This window comes from Natrix helvetica (assembly GCF_964273705.1).
Source record: "Natrix helvetica genome assembly, chromosome: 3".
Taxonomy (NCBI): Eukaryota; Metazoa; Chordata; class Lepidosauria; order Squamata; family Natricidae; genus Natrix; species Natrix helvetica.
The window spans coordinates 111369100-111388935 of record NC_138549.1 but is presented as its reverse complement, the minus strand read 5'-3'; the positions used below and the strand labels follow the sequence as shown (position 1 = coordinate 111388935).

Sequence of the window (19836 nt, the reverse complement as noted above, 5' to 3'; positions counted from 1 at the left end):
TCACTGCTTGTTTATAGAGAGGGATAAGAAGAAAAGCATACAGATGTCCCTTTGAAGTATATCTTTAAACAGAGAAAAATGAAAATAAAACTTTATTGTGAATTTATGCTTAATCTTGTAAAAACCTTCCAAGCCAGAGCAGCAGTGTTCGTTAGCTGGAGATAATGGCACAACTTCAACAGCAGAAAGAAACTTTAAGCCTGCAAAAGATATTCTTAGAAATTCGGAAATTATCAAACACATTTGAGAGGACCGAGAAGAAGTTGGGAGAGTTAGAGCATCTAACAGTAAAATATGATGAAGAGGTTGGAAATGTTTATCAAGTGGAAAAAGTGGAGGTTAGAATCCTAAAAACTGAAGAGGAAAATGACCATAAAAAAATTAAATCTGCTGATATTTATGGTGATTGGTTTGTTTCTGGAAATGGAAAGAGTGAAATACTGAAAGAGGAATTAAATGGAGAGGAATGCTACCCCAGATGGCAAGACATAGAAGAAGAAAAAACAAAAGAATTTATGGATTTAAAGAGAAATTTTATTACCAAAATCATTGATAACACTACTGACAATTAAAGATAAGCTGATTAAAGAAACAGAAGAAGGGCATCGAAATTACATGAGAGATTTTATAAGCAATGAGTTGCTAAGAGGAGTCCATACAAATTTGATTAAGGAGATGATAGAGGACTGATACCACAAATGGCAGAAGACATGAGACTGTTTTGCTACTGGAAAGATACAGGCTGATAGATGGAAGTGTATAATTTAAAACTAGTTAAACTTAGTGAAATTTAATGACAATAGATATAGTTAAATAAATAATTGATAATGATAATAATGTATACATGTGTATTGTTATGATAAGTAATAATTGGATATGAATATTGAATGGTACCCATGAAAGGAAGATTAGAAATCTTTTTGATTATATATAAAGGTTAATAAAAAAGAAGTAAGTTAGATTCAGTTAAGTCTTGATTATTAGGGGGGGGGGAAATGTTATGAGAAGGATATAGTCAAATAAAGGAGGGATAATGACAACAACGTGTATATATATATATAGTAAATGAAATGCCAGTATGTGGTTATGTATTAAATCTTGGTATATTTTATGATGAAGGACGTTTAAACAATTATAGTCAAATGAAAATGGAGGTATGATGATGGTAACATGCATAAATATCTGAGTTAAAATACTGAAGTTAATATGAATTAACTCATGCGCACACCGGTTTTCAGCACTGCTGCGCACATCAAGGGATCACGCTCTGGAAAAACTGAACTTCTGGGTTCTGGCGCACATGTACATCCGACAATCAGCTGGCCAGTGTGCATGCGCACACAAAGGACAGCTGATCGTCGCACGTGGATGTGCGCCAGAAATCCAAAAGACAAACCGGCAAGGCCGCACATGCCGGGCAACATGGCTTTGTGTGCCACTTTGGGCACGTGTGCCATAGGTTCACCATCATGGATATATGCTTTGGGCTCTAAAAACCTTCCTAAATTGTTTGAAATGTTTAAAATTTACACATAATGTAAATACTAATTTACCATATTAGCTAACAGCTACTTATTGAGACCAAATGCTTTTTCACCCTGGTATATTCCACAATGCGATTCCTTCTTTCCCATGGTTGCTACTTCAAAAGTTTGAAGAAGGTATGTGAGGACTGACTCTTGGCTTTTCTACATAAATGGATTCTGTTCCATCACTAAAATTTGGTCCTCAATATCACTCACACAGAACGTTAATTAACTGTTTTTATTGCTGCTAACAGAGCTAAAGGCTAAATGAGAGTAGAATTCTTTCCTTAAAAATCTTTCTATTTCTCTTCCAGATCAAAATTACTATTTTGATTTTAAGCTCTACAATTTGTTAGTTTCTTCAAAGCCCTTTTCAAGCACTGAATTACCCCAACTGAGCAACACTGTACAACTCTTGCTCAATAGTAAATATAGTATGATCAAATGCAGAACACTAGTCTCATGTTCCAAAACTGATGTCATCCAAGTTCCGCATGATTTTAATTATTTCTCTATTCACATGATATCTGTTCCTTCCATCTGGTGGGCATTTTATGCAATTGCATCGCACAAAAAAAAAAAGTTAACATCTGACTTTGAGAGAAACATTCATGCACATAACCCACGGCTGCTTTTGCAGGAATATGAATTGAAGGTGTTAAATTTGCTATTAAAAGGACAGACTTGAATATGTCAAAGAGATATAAAAATGTTTTTTAAAATAGTTTTAATATGGGGCCTAGCCGTAGTTTCATTGCATGCATAGTTGATGGCAAACCCAGCTTTGCTTCTGTATAATGTGTGAATTGACCCTGAACAAGAGACAGATGGAAGGGATTAAAACACTATTGAAACACTAATGAAAGTATGGTTTTAGCTTAGTAAAAAGTGAAATTTAGGACATCAAAACAGAATGCAGTCTGGTGGGTTTTTTTTTTACCCTTATCTCAATATATATTGATTTTTTTCATGAAAAACAACATAACCTGCTTAACCCCAGAGATACTGTGACTAATGTTTATATATATTTTCTCTTTATAAAATATTTCCATATATAGAAAACTACTTCAGATGATTATGGAACTATGAGCAAAATCTCTAGAGATACCAATATTTCATATAGTTCTCTGGCAAAAAAAATTCAGAAGGAAAAATGCATAACTTGTTGACACGATACATATATTTCAGGAAGGTATCATATTTCCCCCTTTCATTCATGTCAACACAATTGTCTCTTAAATCCTGCTACTTCTAGAAAATTAATCATCAACTTGTATTAAAAAAATCTCCCAAAATATAAAAATCCCCTGCCTGATTAAAAATGAGCATCTTATTAATCTATCAGCTAAAGTGATCTTTAAAACATCCGATATCATTTTCTCATTTGGAGCTGTGCAAAATCAAAACTGAGACTGAGAACTTGAATTTCAACCAATCTCAAAAACAAGACACAACCCAGTAAAGAATTGAGCATAACAATGGGTATGAAGTGAACAGCCAAACAAATAAAGTACCTGCTTAGCAAATAAAACATATACTTGCCACTAGGTGTCACTCTTTGATTATATATTACATACGTACTCTTTTTTTTTTTTTTTAACAGTTCTGGACTTGCCACAATATGCCTATGGTTTTTTTTATTGCATTTTAAAACTAAATACACGATCCTAAGTCCCTCTTTGACAGAGATGGATGGTTCAGAAATGTGAAATATGAATAAACTAGATAAACACTTATTTTAAAAGGAAACATTTGTTTGATATCACTAATCATATAGAATGGGCAAAACTATTTTAAACAAATATAACGGTATCTTGGTACTCATTGTTAATTGGTTCTGGGAGGCACGATGAGTACCAAAACCAATGAATACCAAACAATTTCCCCCCAGAAGGAATTACAGTGAATTCACAAGGAATTACAGTGAATCACAAGGCAGCCGATACTGACAAGCTCTAGCTTATGTGTTGAGTACCAAGAAAATGATGAGTACCGGGATAGTTTTTCAAGTCAAAATCTGTTGTTGAGTACCAAATTCGATGAGTTTCAAAGCAGTTGAGTACCAAGGTATCACTGTAATAAAGTTACATCCTCTTTCTACCTAATTGTCCTAGTGAGCAAAACAATATATATAAGTAATGTGAGATTAATAGATAGGAAAACTAGATGCTGCGATTCATAACACTAATTCTAGCACAACAAACACCCTGTCTGAAAAGTGTAATGGTACGGTTTACAGCCTAATAGAAATCACTATATTTTGTAAATCAATGACTCCCTGATGACTTTATAATGAGGGCAGAATTCCCTTTTCTTTCTGTCGGGGTGATATTTCTCTTAATTCTGGCACCACTTCAAGAACAACATTTTGTAATCTTTAAACTGAATTTAAAAGCATACATGCTCTGTGATTCTAACCTGTATAACAGAGATATTATACACTGCATTAACCTGGGTTCTGGTATCTTTGATCATTATTTTGTCCCATCATACAATTATTAATTCCAATACTTAAAGAACTCAAGCATGTTTTCCCCTAGTCCTTGTTTCCCAAGACTAACACTAACATTAACTTTACCAGTCCTGCTTTTATAGATCTCCTCCCTCCCCTCCAAAGAAACATATCAGACTTCAGATCACAAATGGCTGAATAAATCTCTACTCTTCCAGAAATTAGATAACAAAAAGAAAAAGCTGTAGAGCTGTTAATTTATTTAAAAGATTTCTATAACTGCCCATCTTTTTAACATAACCCTGGGCAGCTCAGACGGTAATAAAACACTATAAACAATTTTTAAAAAGGATACAAACCACCCCAACCACCAACAAAAAGTTAGATAAATTGCTTCCTTGCAGGAAAAAAAAAAGTCATGTGAACAAACACCTGGGTATTACAGAACACACAGAGATCACCCTCAGGGTGAAATTATAAAACTTTTCCTCCTGCCTTCAAGTCAATGGACTTTTGGCCCTGCTTTTTCCAAGCTGGAGATTGGAATGCACCTGTCGTGTGTTTACAAATCAGTTCTCCCTGGGTTTATTAGAGCTCTGCCAATTTCAGCTCTTCCACATATTTGTATTGTAGTTGGTAGATAAACTTGGTACTTAGTTTGGTCTTGTCCCCCCCCCCCCAGTAGTTTCTTACCAACTGTAGAACTGTCTTCAAGCACCACATCCACATTTCGATCTCTATATTCCACTCTGAAGTCAAGCATTCGTGGTTGTCTTTCCACTATTTGTCTGGATGGCACTACGGGACGAAATGCAGAAGAGGAGGAAGATGCTGAAGATGACGAAGGATGACTAGCGGGACCATAGGCAGGCCTTTGTAAAGATTCTCCACTATATTCACTGAAAAACATATCAGTTCGGTGTCAAATAAAGTCAATTTTCCAGTGTTATGCACGCTCATATGCTTACACGTATTAATGCAAATTGTGTGTACCAGCCGTGGCAAAGGGCTTGGATTTGTACAAGCCACTTAGAATATGCATGAGGAATTAGTAGAACTGTCTGAGGCAAGTCACAAAGTAGTTGACAAAGTGCTGAAAACTGAAAATGAACATATTTTTAAAAGTCACTGGACTAGACAGAACTGTACTGGAGTGTATTAAGTAGCAGAATATGATACTTAAGTCTACACCAAAGTGTCCTGAACCAGGCCATGGACAAGAATCCATCAGCAGAAGACCTTCATGACTATAATAAAGAATCGGTCAGAAGGCCTGTTTAGACACAACATGATGTCCTTATATGTAGAAGGTAAAATAACTGCCTTATAAAAGGTTGTGAAAATAAGGAAACTTGTGAAATAGCAGAAAACAAAGTGGCAATAATAATGAGGATGTAATCTGCTGTTTTCCTAAGCCTGCAACCACTAAGAATTTCTAAAGCAAGACTTCTTGCCACATAATATATGAATATATATATATATATATACTACAGGTAAACACTAAACACTTGGGAGCTGGCCAAAGACAAAACATGGGGCAGTTGAATATAGAGGAGTCCCTACTGCTTTCTTCCCTATTCATCTGGGCAAATGATCCGTCTATGAATGAAACAGATTCCATTGACAATAATGTTACAGTTAAAGATAAACCCGTATTTCCTACTCTGCCTTACCTTCGCTTCGGGCTAGCTTCCATTATTTGATAATATGAATATTTATCACTGATTGATTGACTGAGGCCTGATAATAGTTCACATTAATGTTTAATATCAAGTTCCATTTTGCTTGGGTGCCACATTTTGTATCATCTCAGATATATCTCATACAAATTAAATGGTATTGTAACGTATATGAATTTTATTCTGATATTTGCCATGCCTTAATATCTTTCCCAAAGGTTTCTACAAAGACGACTTGGTTATTTTGCTTTGTTGGAGAACCTGTTAAATAAATTATAGTAGCTCTTAAGATAGGCAAGTTCTTCAAACAACTGGTTTCACTTTATGAACATTATTTGAGGTTACTTCTTTGAACAGTGCAGAAATGCAACCACAGGTGGTAAACATTTTGTTCCTGAACAAAAGCCTTTTGATTCTCAGAATTATTAGCCATAACTAAATAGACCTCCAATTAATTCTGCTAACATCCTGACCGGCAACAATTTTAACAGTTGTCAGGAATTCATCTATCTTTTTTAGCCTAGATGCTTTTCAAAAGCACAATTGTAATTATAAAATGAAATAGAAATTAAACTGAAAAACACTCAGTTTCAAATTTGCCTTTGTATTTGAAAGCAATGTAGTATCAATCTGGCTATTAAATAAATACAAATAGTGCAAAATAGTGGTATATATCACAGTAACTGATTTTAGTAATTCACTATTCAGATATTTTTATTAACAAATTAAAACATCTGATAGGACATGCGGTTTCATTTTGATCCAATTTGCAAGTATACAAATAAAATATATTTCTTCTTATTTTCCATATAGACATATCTAAAAAGTAGTTATGGAATATAACTAACACTGAACATTGATAATACAAAACACACCCCATCCACTAAAGGCTATATGGGGTTTCTGGTTTGTCAAATAATTTTTGATTTTGTAAAGCCTACATGGCTTTGAACAGGGATATACGATTTGCAGCCCCTCAGACTCCAGAACCTCTTCAAAACCTACTAATTTTCATGCAATATAAGGGGGAAAATTAACTGCACTGATTGCATTTAATATTATTATATTTTTAAGTAGCTTTGTCCTGTCCCTGTCCACTCTTTTTGTCCAGGGAGTTTTGGTTAAGGTTAGGAAATACTGTGGTATGTGTGCTCAAGTGCTTAAGAAACATTGCACATTCTTGGCTTAGGTCCAATTATCTATTAGAGACTCTCTCTTTCCCTTTGTTCTTCAATGCTCTCATATGATGTGTCATGGCAATGCCAGCTGGTCTCTCTCTAAATGAGAAAAAACTACCATCATGGCCGCATACACACATAAGCTCTACTTGCAAATCCCTTTCCCTTGGAAACAAGGCAGGCAGGCAGGCAGGCGGAAGACATCCAATTGGGCACTATTATTATTTATATCTGAACAAATTTTTCATAGGTCACAAGGAGATTATATTTGGAATTCAGAAAAGATATTTAAATATTTTCCTCCTATTTCTAAATTGTAAAAAAAAAAGATTATCAGCAGTGTCCTACGAGGCAAGGAAACCATGAAAAACGTAGCTTCTGGAATTCCTTCCAATCCTTTACCAACATACATTGCTTATTATGTATGGGAAGGCTGCCCATATTTCCTCTGGGTCATGTGATCAGAAAGGAGAAAGGAAGGGAGTACAGAATGGAAAAATCAACAGCATCCCTCTCCCAGCAGGATCTCCTGAAGGTGTTTTTTTCTTCCGCCTGAGCCAGTCGGTTTGTCTTTATTTTGCTTCACACCATATATGATCCTATTCTCTTCAGCTTTTGAAAAGTTCTTTGGCTGAAGGGCACAGAGATCTGCCCATCTTTTACAAATACATTATTGGGCCGGGAAGAATTTTTTTTTAAGGTGTATGATTGAATAAGTCCCTGCTCATTGCTGCACATGCCTTTGTGGCCTCCTGTTTGAACTACTGCAATGCACTTTAAATAGGGTGCAATTGTGTTATAATATTTATGACTAGGAGAGACATGGGAATAAGGCCAGCCAATGAATAGGCATAGCAACTAAGTCAGCCAATGGGAGCTTAAACAGATCTGAGTCTGTGCAGAGAATTGAAACAGAAACTTAAGAAGAAAGCAGTCTGCTGCTCTGAGAAGTAAACTAGCAGCCTGTCTGGGCTTGTCTGCTGAAATGAAGCTAACTGCTTGTGTTTGCCTGTAACTCTCCTGCCTTGTGTTTACTTGAAAGAACCACATGTTGGTATTGTACATGTATTCATCTATTCTTATGTATATAAAGAAGTTAATGAATCCAGCTGCATCAGCTATCTGTGTGTGCTTCCTGGATCTGAATTTATGCAACGAACTTTGGCAAATCGGTGCAGAGTACAGCTGCCTAGGTAGTAAATAGTGTTGGCTACTTGGCATAAACAACACCACTATTTCATGAAAGTTACACTAGCTGTCCATGTGTGTCCAAGTGAAATTCAAAGTACTGGTTGTCACCTTTAAAGCTCTTCCTGGTTTGGGACTAGGTTACTTAAAGGACTATCTTTCTCCGCTTGTTTCTCCCCAACAAATCCAATCCAGCAGGATGGGCATGATCTGAGTCTATTAGCCAAAAGTGCCAGTGCTGCGGCCCAGGATGTATGCCTTTTCTGCCATAAATCCTGCTAATTACATTCTCTTACCAAAAATGAGAATAGCTTGGACTCTGCTGGCCTTTTGTAAGACCCTAAAGATCTGGTTTGATGCCCAGCCTTGAGTGTGTGAAGGATTCTGAATTCTGGCTGTGCTAGTGTCTGCCTTGTGATATCCTGCTCAGTTGCCATGTATTATAACTTTTGCATTTGTGATGGGAATTGTTTTCAATTTATTTTAAAATTGTTCACTGCCCACAGTCATTTGTTAAGATGCATGGCCATGCAAATTGAATAAATTTTATTTATACTCCTTTATTGTTTTTACAAATACACTATATTGCCAAAAGTATTCGCTCACCCATCCAAATAATCAGAATCAGGTGTTCCAATCACTTCCATGGCCACAGGTGTATAAAATCAAGTGCCTAGGCATGCAGACTGTTTTTACAAACATTTGTAAAGGAATGGGTTGCTCTCAGGAGCTCAGTGAACTCCAGCGTGGAACCGTGATAGGATGCCATCTGTGCAACAAATCCAGTTGTGACATTCCTCGCTCCTAAATATTCCACAGTCAACTGTCAGCTGTATTATAAGAACGTGGAAGTGTTTGGGAACGACAGCAACGCAGCCACAAAGTGGTAGGCCACATAAACTGACAGAGCGGGTCAGCGGATGCTGAGCTGCATAGTGCGAAGAGGTCACCAACTTTTTGCAGAGTCAATCGCTACAGACCTCCAAACGTCATGTGGCCTTCATATTAGCTCAAGAACAATGCGCAGAGAGCTTCATGGAATGGGTTTCCATGGCCAAGCAGCTGCATCCAAACCATACATCACCAAATGCAATGCAAAGCGTCGGATGCAGTGGTGTAAAGCACGGCACCACTGGACTCTAGAACAGTGGAGACGTGTTCTCTGGAGTGACAAATCGCGCTTCTCCATCTGGCAATCTGATGGACGAGTCTCGGTTTGGCAGTTGCCAGGAGAACGGTACTTGTCTGACTGCATTGTGCCAGGTGTAAAGTTTGGTGGAGGGGGGATTATGGTGGGGGTTGTTTTTCAGGAGCTGGGCTTGGCCCCTTAGTTCCAGTGAAAGGAACTCTGAATACTTTAGCATACCAAGGCATTTTGGACAATTCCATGCTCCCAACTTTGTGGGAACAGTTTGGAGCTGGTCCCTTCCTCTTCCAACATGACTGTGCACCAGTGCACAAAGCAAGGTCCATAAAGATATGGATGACAGAGTCTGCTGTGGATGAACTTGACTGGCCTGCACAGAGTCCTGATCTCAACCCAATAGAACACCTTTGGGATGAATTAGAGCGGAGACTGAGAGCCAGGCCTTCTCGTCCAACCTCAGTGTGTGACCTCACAAATGCGCTTCTGGAAGAATGGTCAAAAATTCCCATCAACATACTCCTAAACCTTGTGGACAGCCTTCCCAGTTTGGGAATAATTGAAGCTGTTATAGCTGCAAAGGGTGGGCTGACGTCATATTGAACCCTATGGATTAGGAATGGGAGGTCACTTACAGTAAGTTCATATGCAAGTAAAGGCAGGTGATCGAATACTTTTGGCAATATAGTGTAACTCAAGGCAGTGAACATATCCAACAGACCTTTTTTCTCCTATTTTCCCCACAAGAACCCAAATAAATAAATTCTAATTGTTATAGAACTATGAGATATGAATTGAAAATCCTTAATATATTAATACCGGTAGGTGTACCAGCAGTTTAAAATGTCTCCTCTCCTATCTGTTTTTCAAAATAGGAAGCTTGTATTGAACTTCTGGTTTTTCAGATCCATCCAGTGCAATCGGTAGGTAAACGCTTGCAAACAACAACTCAGTCACTGTTAAACTGAACTATGACAGCAAACCGTTGCTGACAAATTTGTGCAGTTTTAATATCAGAGCGTTTGTCGCCTTAACCATTGGCTACCATAATTTGCATCATTCTGCATTACAAATTATGTTTGAGCGAAGGAGAAACAAACAAAAAATAGAATACTGTGATTCTTTTTTACACAAAACCCCCTTTTCTTTCTTGCTAATCAGAAAGAACAAAGGGTAATTCTCAGCTCCAAAGCCATGGGCAGTTTCAGAGTTAAGATGAACAATGGGTGCGCTGTGTTTAGGTGTATACACTTCCATGCAAAAATATATTGGCCCCAATTCAGAGATTTTTCTGTGCTGGAGTGGGAAGCAAGAAGACTACTGCTTGTGAAGATCTTTCCGGCCAGATGGTCAATGCAGTTAGCTTTCAAAACTAAAGCAGAAGAGGAAAGGCAGCAGTCCTCATATTCCAAACCACACTGATCCCTCTGTTTTTGGTTCTGTCTGTTTGTGTGTGTCCCCGTACATCTGCAATTCAGGAACACAACACAAACAGCCAGACTTTGAAAGCACAATTCTCTTTCTCCACACAGCATTTATCACACAGACAATATTTTTCCAGTTTACATATTGTCCCAATAAAACCTGGACAATTTTTATTTTTATTGTTTTTAGTGAATGTCAGCAGTTTTTTTTGGGGGGGGGGGGAATGCAGTCAATTAGTGCTAAAGTAGTGAGGCTTGGTGCTAGAAATGGGGAGATTTAGGACATTTTCAACGATTTCCATTCTTTCACTGAATCCCAATAAACTCTAGGCTACTATAGTTGAGATCAAATAATCTCATAATGTCCATAATTGCTTCTTAAAGCACAGATTTCCAGCTGTAGTTTCTTAGAAATTATGACTTTTCAGCAACAATAATATAAATCCCCCTTCTGAAGAAAAGGTGAGATTTCAATCCAAGAGAAGTCTGATTTCACAACTCGCTCTTAGCAAAGATGTTACCTCTCTCGTATCAAAAAGCAAGAATTAAAATAAAGAATTCAGTGGAAGAGATTTTGGATCTCCAAACTTCACAGTCCACAGACTTTCATTTTCGTGGGAATTTTACACTAGACTTGCCGCTGATACAAATAATGCCTCTTCTTAGAGAAAGAAGATTGGGCTGTTGTGTAAGCCATTACTGATTACAGTTAAAGGGACCAATTGAACATTAAGTGAAGAAGAGAGCTAAATTTCTTGGTCTAATCACTAAGAACATTTGTTTTATATTCAACCTAACTGGTTTTAACCTGGGTTTTGGGAAATGTGTTCGTTAATTATTATAATAATTTCATTGGAAGAAGTAAGAGATTATTTCTACTGAGCATCTGAACTACAAGTAGGCGAATTTCGAAGACGAATCAAAACTTAAGCATTGGCAAATTAATTTAGACAGTATTTTCCTTGTAGTGCTTAAATAAAAGCTTCATATTTAGATTATTAAAATGCATTTTAAAGGTCAATTGCAGAAAACAGCAGTCTAAGTACAAGTTATTTCATAATGCTTTTAGGATAATGATATAAGTATAAAAATACCACTTACCTTTCTAAAATGCCATTTTCCTGTGGTATAACTCCATTGATGGCTGCCTGAAAAGGAAGCATACAGCATTTAATTTTCTAGACAACAATGATAACTGTCCAGCTTTGTGACTACAATACGGATGTGGATTGTCATTGTCATGCTGGAATGTTTCCCAATCTCTCAGTGAAGTCTACAACTCCGGTTTTCCTAGGGAGAATCCCACCAAGTGTTAATCAACCTGGCCATGCTTAGTATCCACGGTAATGGAACATTGCCTGCTGACATATGGATGTGTTCCTAAAGACAGCAGAAGTGAAGTTAAAAATGGCCAAATTGGAGATGAGAAAGCTGGTGTTAGGGTTCTAAATACCATGTATGAAATAAATCATTGTCCAAGGCAGAATCTTCCTTGAAGTTCCCATTTATTCATAACAGGCATGTTAGCACGGCTATGGAATTCCAACTCTGATTTGCATCCTGGAATTCCACCCAGTTGAAAGTTCATGATCTATCCCCACACCCACAAATCCATCACATGTTCCAATCATCATTTTCCACGCTGGCATCTACACCCCTCTGGTTCCGGTCAGGTGTCGAGGTGCGGAGACAAAAGATGACCTTGGCTTCTATAAAAGAATGTCAACAATCCATTCTACAATCCTACTCCTTTCTATTCCCCCCTCCCAACTACTACACTACTAAAACACATAGGAAATATTATAAGAAAGTGTGGCAGGCCAAAGATCCTAAAAAGAACATAACTACAGGCCTGACAGCTGGTTTTAAAAGAAATGAGGAACTCTTCAAATGTATTGTCCACCAACTGATTAATAAGAAGGCTATGCAAATTATCTGAAACAAGCTCTTCACAACCTTCACTAGTCCACGCAAAATACCCGCTTTAAAGTAGTCCCTACCCAGAAAATTCAGTACAGTTTTACCCAGCAGTTTTTACATATGTTTGCTTATTTGTGCAGGCACATGCACACAAACAGATAGATAACCGGAGAAAAGCTTCAGAGCAGCTGTCCTAACCTTCCCTAAGGTAACAACTACTTAATGCTTCATGGAAAGTGTAACATGCTTTGGTGCCAATATGCTTTTTGAAATAACTTCTCTCAAATGCTTTGCATGGTCTTAATTAAGATACAGCACATATTAATATTTCACATTAGAGAAAATAAGTTCAGAATTTCAAATGGATATAAATTGGTCATCAAGGAATGGGAAAAAAGTTTCTGTCATACTAATGTAGCAGGTCAGATAATTGCTAAAATTGGTAAAAAATTAAAATCTGTTGATATGAATTCCTAACATGCATTAAGATAAAAGTGGGATACTAATTTTTTTTTGCCACCAAAGATGGTGGAACATATATACTATATTTTTTTTAGTTGTCTTTTCTTTTATAAAAAGAAAAAGAAATTCAGAGAAAAAGTCAGACACAAGGTAACTACCGGTGGCAACCAAAGATTATGTGATTTCCTAAGCAAAACTAGGGAGAGAACTGGGTAGAATAATCTTGCTTTATTTCAGCATTCAAAGAAAATTATGGCCACTGGAGTTTAAGCCAAGTTGCTGTTCCCTGCTACTGATGTTAGGGTAAGCAAATATATAAGAACAAAATAGTATTGAGGCTTTGTTCACTACAGGACAAATGAGGCTGATGAAACCTAGAAAAGTGGCCTTCTTGGTGACAGCCCCATATCTTTGGAATTCTGTCTCTTTAAAGCTGATCTGTTAAAGGCTCATTTATTTACATAAATAAGGACATTTAATCAATGTTTCTATCCATCTTGTCAGTGAGAATTAGCATGCTCTCCATCCCCATTGATTAAACCATGGGACCCAGAAAGCTGGTCTTTTCTGTCATAGTATCTGCCTTCTTTAAATTATCCCTAGATATCTGTATGGCCCCTATCTTAAATGCTTTTAAAGAGGTCTTGAAAACCAAGGCTTCTCCACCAAGCCTTGAGCTATGATAGGTGATAAGCCTTAAATAGGATTCTGCATATTAATTTGAAAGTTTTCTTCTTTTATGGACATGCAAAATTCTCTTCTTTGCTATCTTGTGCCCTGATTGGTTTAATGTTGTTTATTTTTATTTTATTTTTATTTTATTTTTCAAATTTATTCGCCGCCCATCTTACCACAGAGTAACTGTGGTATTTATTGCCCCACCTTCATGAGATTGGCAGTCTTGTAAATTTTACTAATAAGTAAATTAATAAATACTAACATGAGTCACCCTTATTCAAGTATGTTAAACCACAAAGTCTATATTCTATCAATCACAATATAATAAATGAAAAGAAATGTGACACCATTGTCAGAGTACAAGATTAAATAGGGAACTCCAAGTAATACTCTCTACTAAAACTCATTAATTGACTGGGTGAAAAACTGTTTAGATATATTTTATAGAGCTACAGATAGTCCTCAACTTACAACCATTCAAAGTTACAATGGCACTGAAAAAGTGACTTATGACGTTTTTTTTACAATTATCACCTTTGCTGCATCCCCACGATCATGTGATCAAAATTCAGATGCTTGGCAACTAGTTCATACTTATAATCATTGCTGGGTCCCGGTGTCATGTGATCCCCTTTTGCGACCTTCTGACAAGCAAAGTCTATGGGGAATCCAAATTCACTTAACAACCAGGTAACTAACTTATCAACTACAATGATTCACTTAACAACAGAAATGTTGTTGGGCTCAACTGTGGTCTTAAGTTAACCCATACTTTAGAGAGGTGGATAGTAGGGAAGGAAGATTTAAATAAGAAAAAATATGCCAATTCATTACTATTTGCCCCATTTAAAGATATTTTTCCAAGTAGGTGAAGTTAAAACTAAAAGAATAAAAACTTGATTGAGAATTGATCCAGATAATCCATGGGCCCCAGTCTTTTTTTAGAATGACACCCTTCCAATATCCTGATATCAAAATTCAGCAGCAAATTGTTGAATTAATGGCAGGTTTGAATTTCTAGCAGAAATTGAATAAAAATCCAAGCAACAAATTGGGCACTGTCTTTTGAGGGGGTGCCTCCAAAGTGTCTTTCCAAATGTTTTGCAGAAACCAATTGCTAATTTAAAAACTGAAAACAGATGTGCAAGAAGTTACAGGCCTATTTTTTCCTCTGAAGTCTCTGATGTTATTCCCACCCATCCCTTTTTAAAAATAGCAATAGATAACTTTGATTCTAACAAATACAATTAGGCCGAGAAACATGGACACCGTCATTCCAAAATAATATTTTCTATCATCTATAAAGAATCAATACAGAAGATTGTTTAAAGCTAACATTTGGAGAATCTCATTTCAAAAACCTGTCATATCTAGAGAATCACTTAGCTTAGCCTTAGACACACCTCTGTATTGTTATGTAGTCTCATAACAATACAACACTAGTCTTCTGTAGTCTAAAGTAACAAGGATTATTAAAAAGAAAATATGAACTATTCTGAACTCCCAGGAGTCTTTCTGCATTACTATTTCTAATTTCTGGACACACTATGAGCATTCTGAAAATCCAAAGATAACTGATTTCATTGTTTCCTTCCATGTATTTCCTACACATACGGTATTTACTGACATAAAGAGAGACCCCATACAATGCTATACTTCCTATCTGCTCACTTTCTAAAATATACATTTAGAAAGAACTTTAGTTCTTTCTGGTTTACTATTAACTTTCCTAGAGTAGAGCTTAATATTTAACTGCCATTAAATATGGCTTTTAAAAAGAGATAATTATGCAAAGCACGTGAAATAGCAATACAATGATTGCATACATACAACAAAATGTGGGGCACAGAAGCATTCTAAATTAATAATATTATTATGTAATAGATTCAGCTGTAAAACATGAGATTCTTTTTTGCTCTTAGACATTTAAGATACACTTTTTTGATTATCAAACAGGAATATACAATCTTTTCAAATGGTTCCATCAGGCAATAAAAGATAGGCTGTTAATTCCTCCCTTTTTGGCCATGGCAGTACATTTCATTTCTACAAATAGCCTCATGGCAGAGATAGATGAGGATTCTGGGACTTGTTACCCAACACATTTAGAAATATCAGGTTTGAAAAGTCTGTATTAATAGATCAAAATTTCAGACTGTAATTAAATCCAGTTTATATCACATACATCAATCAGTATTTTCTTTCTTCTTTGCAAGGTTTCTAATATTTCAGTTGGGTATTTGCATATCAGCACATATATGTATATACTGCAAAAAGATTTATAAAATATGTATTGGGTCTGTTCATATGCTGAAGCTGCTGAGGAACACTTTGAATTGGAAACATCATATATTGAAATATATAATTTTTTATAATGAATTAAATTCAGACTCAGTCATTTATACTGCAAAATAACACCTCTGAAATAATTTTGAAACTAGTTATTTCTAAAGTAAATTCTAATTGGTTTAGTTAGATATGAGTAAACCTTATCTATTTAACTAAAAGAATGTCTGATCTGACTTCTCAAGGAATATATTTACTACATGCCATACCTCAATATATTTTGTAGAAGGCAATACACAAATTTATACAAGTAGTAAATCTTAAAATAAGAACTGAAACATTAATATATTAATTACTAAACAATATGTACTTGATTACTTCTTATTCATCCATTCAGGTGTGCAATCATGTTTCATCATTCAGTGTTTTTAAAAATTCTAATGATCCTTGGGAATTAATATTTATTTGCATTTGCTAATACATGAGAAAAAGCAATTTCCCCCTTCATAATTTTCAGTAGCCTAGAGCAACAAAGTCAAGTCTACCAAATATTTATTATCTCTGATATCGCAGTCTTCCTGAGATCAAATCTTAAAACATCATTCTTGCTAATAAGAAGTCATATTCACCCTAATGGCATTGATCTTACTCATAATGAAAGCAAATTAAAGCTATTTTGAGAATGCACTCATCTGCATATTTTTCTTCCTCATAAATATCTTGTAAGATTCTAAAAATGTTTAACTTTCCCAAATTCCCAAGCATCCCAACAGTGAAATTATTGAAAAGAACGTTGGTCCTTACCTGAACGTTCGTTTTAAGTAGAATTGAGGGAGGGGTTACTGCTGGGATATTGCCAAAGCCTGATTGGTCCAGAGACTGAGAGAAATTTATTTTATGCTTCGTCATTCCCTGTTGGTTCCCAGTTTCCTCGAAGTCACAGTACAAATCTGCAGAAAAACAAACAGACCACAGGCCACACGACCCTCCACCTATCTGACTAAGGTCTTACTCGGGAGGGATGTGACCCCACCCTCAATTCTACTTAAAACAAACATTCAGGTAAAGACCAACGTTCTTTTAGCAGTAGAATTGAGGGAGGCGTCACTGCTGGGATGCACCCAAGCTCAGTCCCAGGGAGGGACTAAGACCCAGGGGGAGGGGCGGTTGCTATTTGCTGAAGAACTCTGCGCCCGAAGGATGTGTCAGCAGATGCGAAGGAATCTATTTGGTAATGTTGTATAAAGGGAGTCAGAGACGCCCAGGCAGCTGCCCGACAAATGTCCTCGAACAGGGCCCTAGTGGCCCACGCCGCAGAAGTAGCGGCACTCCGCATGGAGTAGGCCGTGATTCCCGCAGGAGGAGACTGGCCTGAGGACTCATAGGCTGTGGAAATCGCTTGGTGTAACCACCTGCTAATAGTGGCAGGCGAAACCCTAGCTCCCAGAGAACCGGGCTGAAAAGAAATGAAGAGGACCTCAGACTTGCGAAAGGATGCCGTACGCCGGATATAAATGTGCAGCGCATGGCAGATATCCAAACGATGACAAAGGTGTAAGGAGCAGGACAGATGTTGGGAAGGATGACCTCTTGGGCCCGATGGAAAGGGTAATTTATCTTTGGGAGGAAAGTAGGGTCCAGGCGCAGGACCACTCTATCGTAGTGAAACTGACATAGATCGTCCTTGGACGAGAGGGCCGCCAACTCAGAAATGCAACGAGCAGAAGTCACCGCAACTAGGAAAGCTACTTTGAGAGATAGGAAACAGAGGTGGATTGTCCGTAACGGTTCAAAGAAAGCCCCAGTTAGAGCTCGCAAAACCAAAGGCAAGTCCCATGTGGGGAACCTATGGATCGGAGGGGGCCTTAGGTTGGCTGCACCCTTTAGAAACCTCTTTATCAAAGGAAGGTGGGAAAGGGGGGGAAGTTCATCTCTGTCGAGCACCAATGACAAAGCAGCCACCTGACATCTCAGGGTATTATGGGAGAGACCCCCATCAAGACCTTTCTGCAAGAAGTCTAGGATCTGCGCAACCGAAGCCTCGGTCGGCAGATATCCGGAGGGGAACACCATTTGACGAACATTGACCACGTCGAATTGTAGATTTGCCTGGAGGCATCGATGGTCACTATGAGTTGGGAGGGAAGGTTAGCATTCCTCAAGAGGCGCCGCTCAAGTGCCAGGCGGTCAAGTGTAACCACTGGGGCTCCGGGTGGATCAGGACCCCCTGGCACAGCGCGACTTCCTCTCGAGGAATCCTCCATGGAGGTGAGACAGACAGCTGGACTAGATCCACAAACCAAGGCCGTCTGGACCAATATGGTGCAACGAGGATGATGGTTGCCCGCTCTACCACTACCTTCCTCAGGGTCCCCGGGATGAGAGGGAGGGGAGGAAAGGCATACAGCAGGCCGGCCAGCCATCTGCTCCTGAGAGCATCTGTCCCTTCCGCATTCCAAACCAGAAAACGTGTGAAGAATCTCGGCAGTTGGGTGTTCGTCGGTGTTGCGAACAAGTCCACCAGTGGTGTGCCGAACCGCAGACAGATCTTGAGAAAGAGTTCACGCTGGAGTTGCCACTCACCATGGTCGATGGTCTTGTGGCTCAACCAGTCGGCTTGATGATTGGCAATGCCCAAGATGTGTTCCGACACAACCGATTTCAAGTGTCTCTCCGCCCAGGAGCCAAGTCTCAATGCCTCCTGCCACACGCTCCTAGAGTGCGTGCCCCCTGACAGTTCACGTGAGCTTTCGTTGCCACGTTGTCCGTTAAGAGGAGCACATGGCAGCCCGCTATCAAGTCTTTGAAGTGCCGGAGGGTCAGGCGGGCTTGCCTTCAGTTCTAGCCAATTTATATTGTGACGCAGGTTTGAAGTTGTCCATCAACCCTGTGCCACTCAGGAGTCCATCAGACCCCCCAACCAAACACACTTGCATCTGTCATGATTGTCACTCTGTTCAGTTCCCAGAACTCGGAGCTGTGTTGCAAGACCGGAGATAGCCACCATCTCAAGGACAGCCGAATCTCCGGGTTGAAACAAATTGTCATTAAGGAGTTGCTCATTCGCTTGTGTTGGTATGGAATGAGAGTCCATTGGAGCGGCCTCGAATGAAGACGGACCCAGGGAACGATCCCTATACAGGATACCATCTTGCCTAGAAGGCGTGCTAAGGTCAGAATGGAAATGGACTGACTTGCACGTACTTGACGCATTAGGGACTGAAGGCTGGAGAGGAACTCTGGGGAGAGCCGGACAAGACCCGTCAGGGAATCTATCAACACCCCCAGATGAAGGATTCTGGTTGTGGGAGATATGTGGCTTTTGGGGAAGTTGATGGAAAATCCCAGGGATTGTAGAGTCTGAATGGTAAGGTGCAGGTCGAGGGCCGCCTGTGAGTGTGTCTGGGCCTGAAGGAGCATGTCATCTAGGTAGCATAGGAGTCTCACCGGGTTGTAGCATAGGTGAGCCGTCAATGCCGCCAAGGTCTTCGTGAAGGTGCGAGGGGCCGAGGTGAGGCCAAAGGGAAGGGCGCGGTATTGATAGTGTAGCCCTTTGTGAGAGAATCTTAGGTACCTGCAATGGAGGGGCAAGATTGGGATGTGGAGATAGGCCTCTGTTAAATCCACTGATGTTAGGCAATCTCCTTGCCTGATCCCTTGGAGAATGGACCTGAGAGACGACATTTTGAACTGCCTGTAGACCAGGTAACGGTTGAGATGCTTGAGGTCCAGGATCGCCCCCCATCCCCCTGAGGCCTTCGGAACCACAAACAGGTTGGAGTAATGACCCCACCAGCGCTCGGCCTCCAGAATCTCCTCCACCATCCGAATGTCCAGCAGATGTTGAATGGCTAGGAGCATGAGGCGGCGGCAGCAGACCAGGTCCCGAGACGGGGGGA

General features: G+C 38.7%; 1 protein-coding gene across 1 annotated transcript in view; it reads right to left on the bottom strand.

The window, feature by feature from the left end:
* Positions 1 to 19836, bottom strand: part of FAF1 (Fas associated factor 1) — a 216736-nt gene that overhangs the window by 167459 nt on the left and 29441 nt on the right. Inside the window, exons 3-4 of the mRNA XM_081946742.1 lie at positions 11693 to 11739; positions 4672 to 4877 (exon numbers count right to left, since the gene is read on the bottom strand). Of these exons, the coding sequence (XP_081802868.1) occupies positions 4672 to 4877; positions 11693 to 11739 (253 nt within the window). The remainder of the gene's footprint in view (positions 1 to 4671; positions 4878 to 11692; positions 11740 to 19836) is intronic.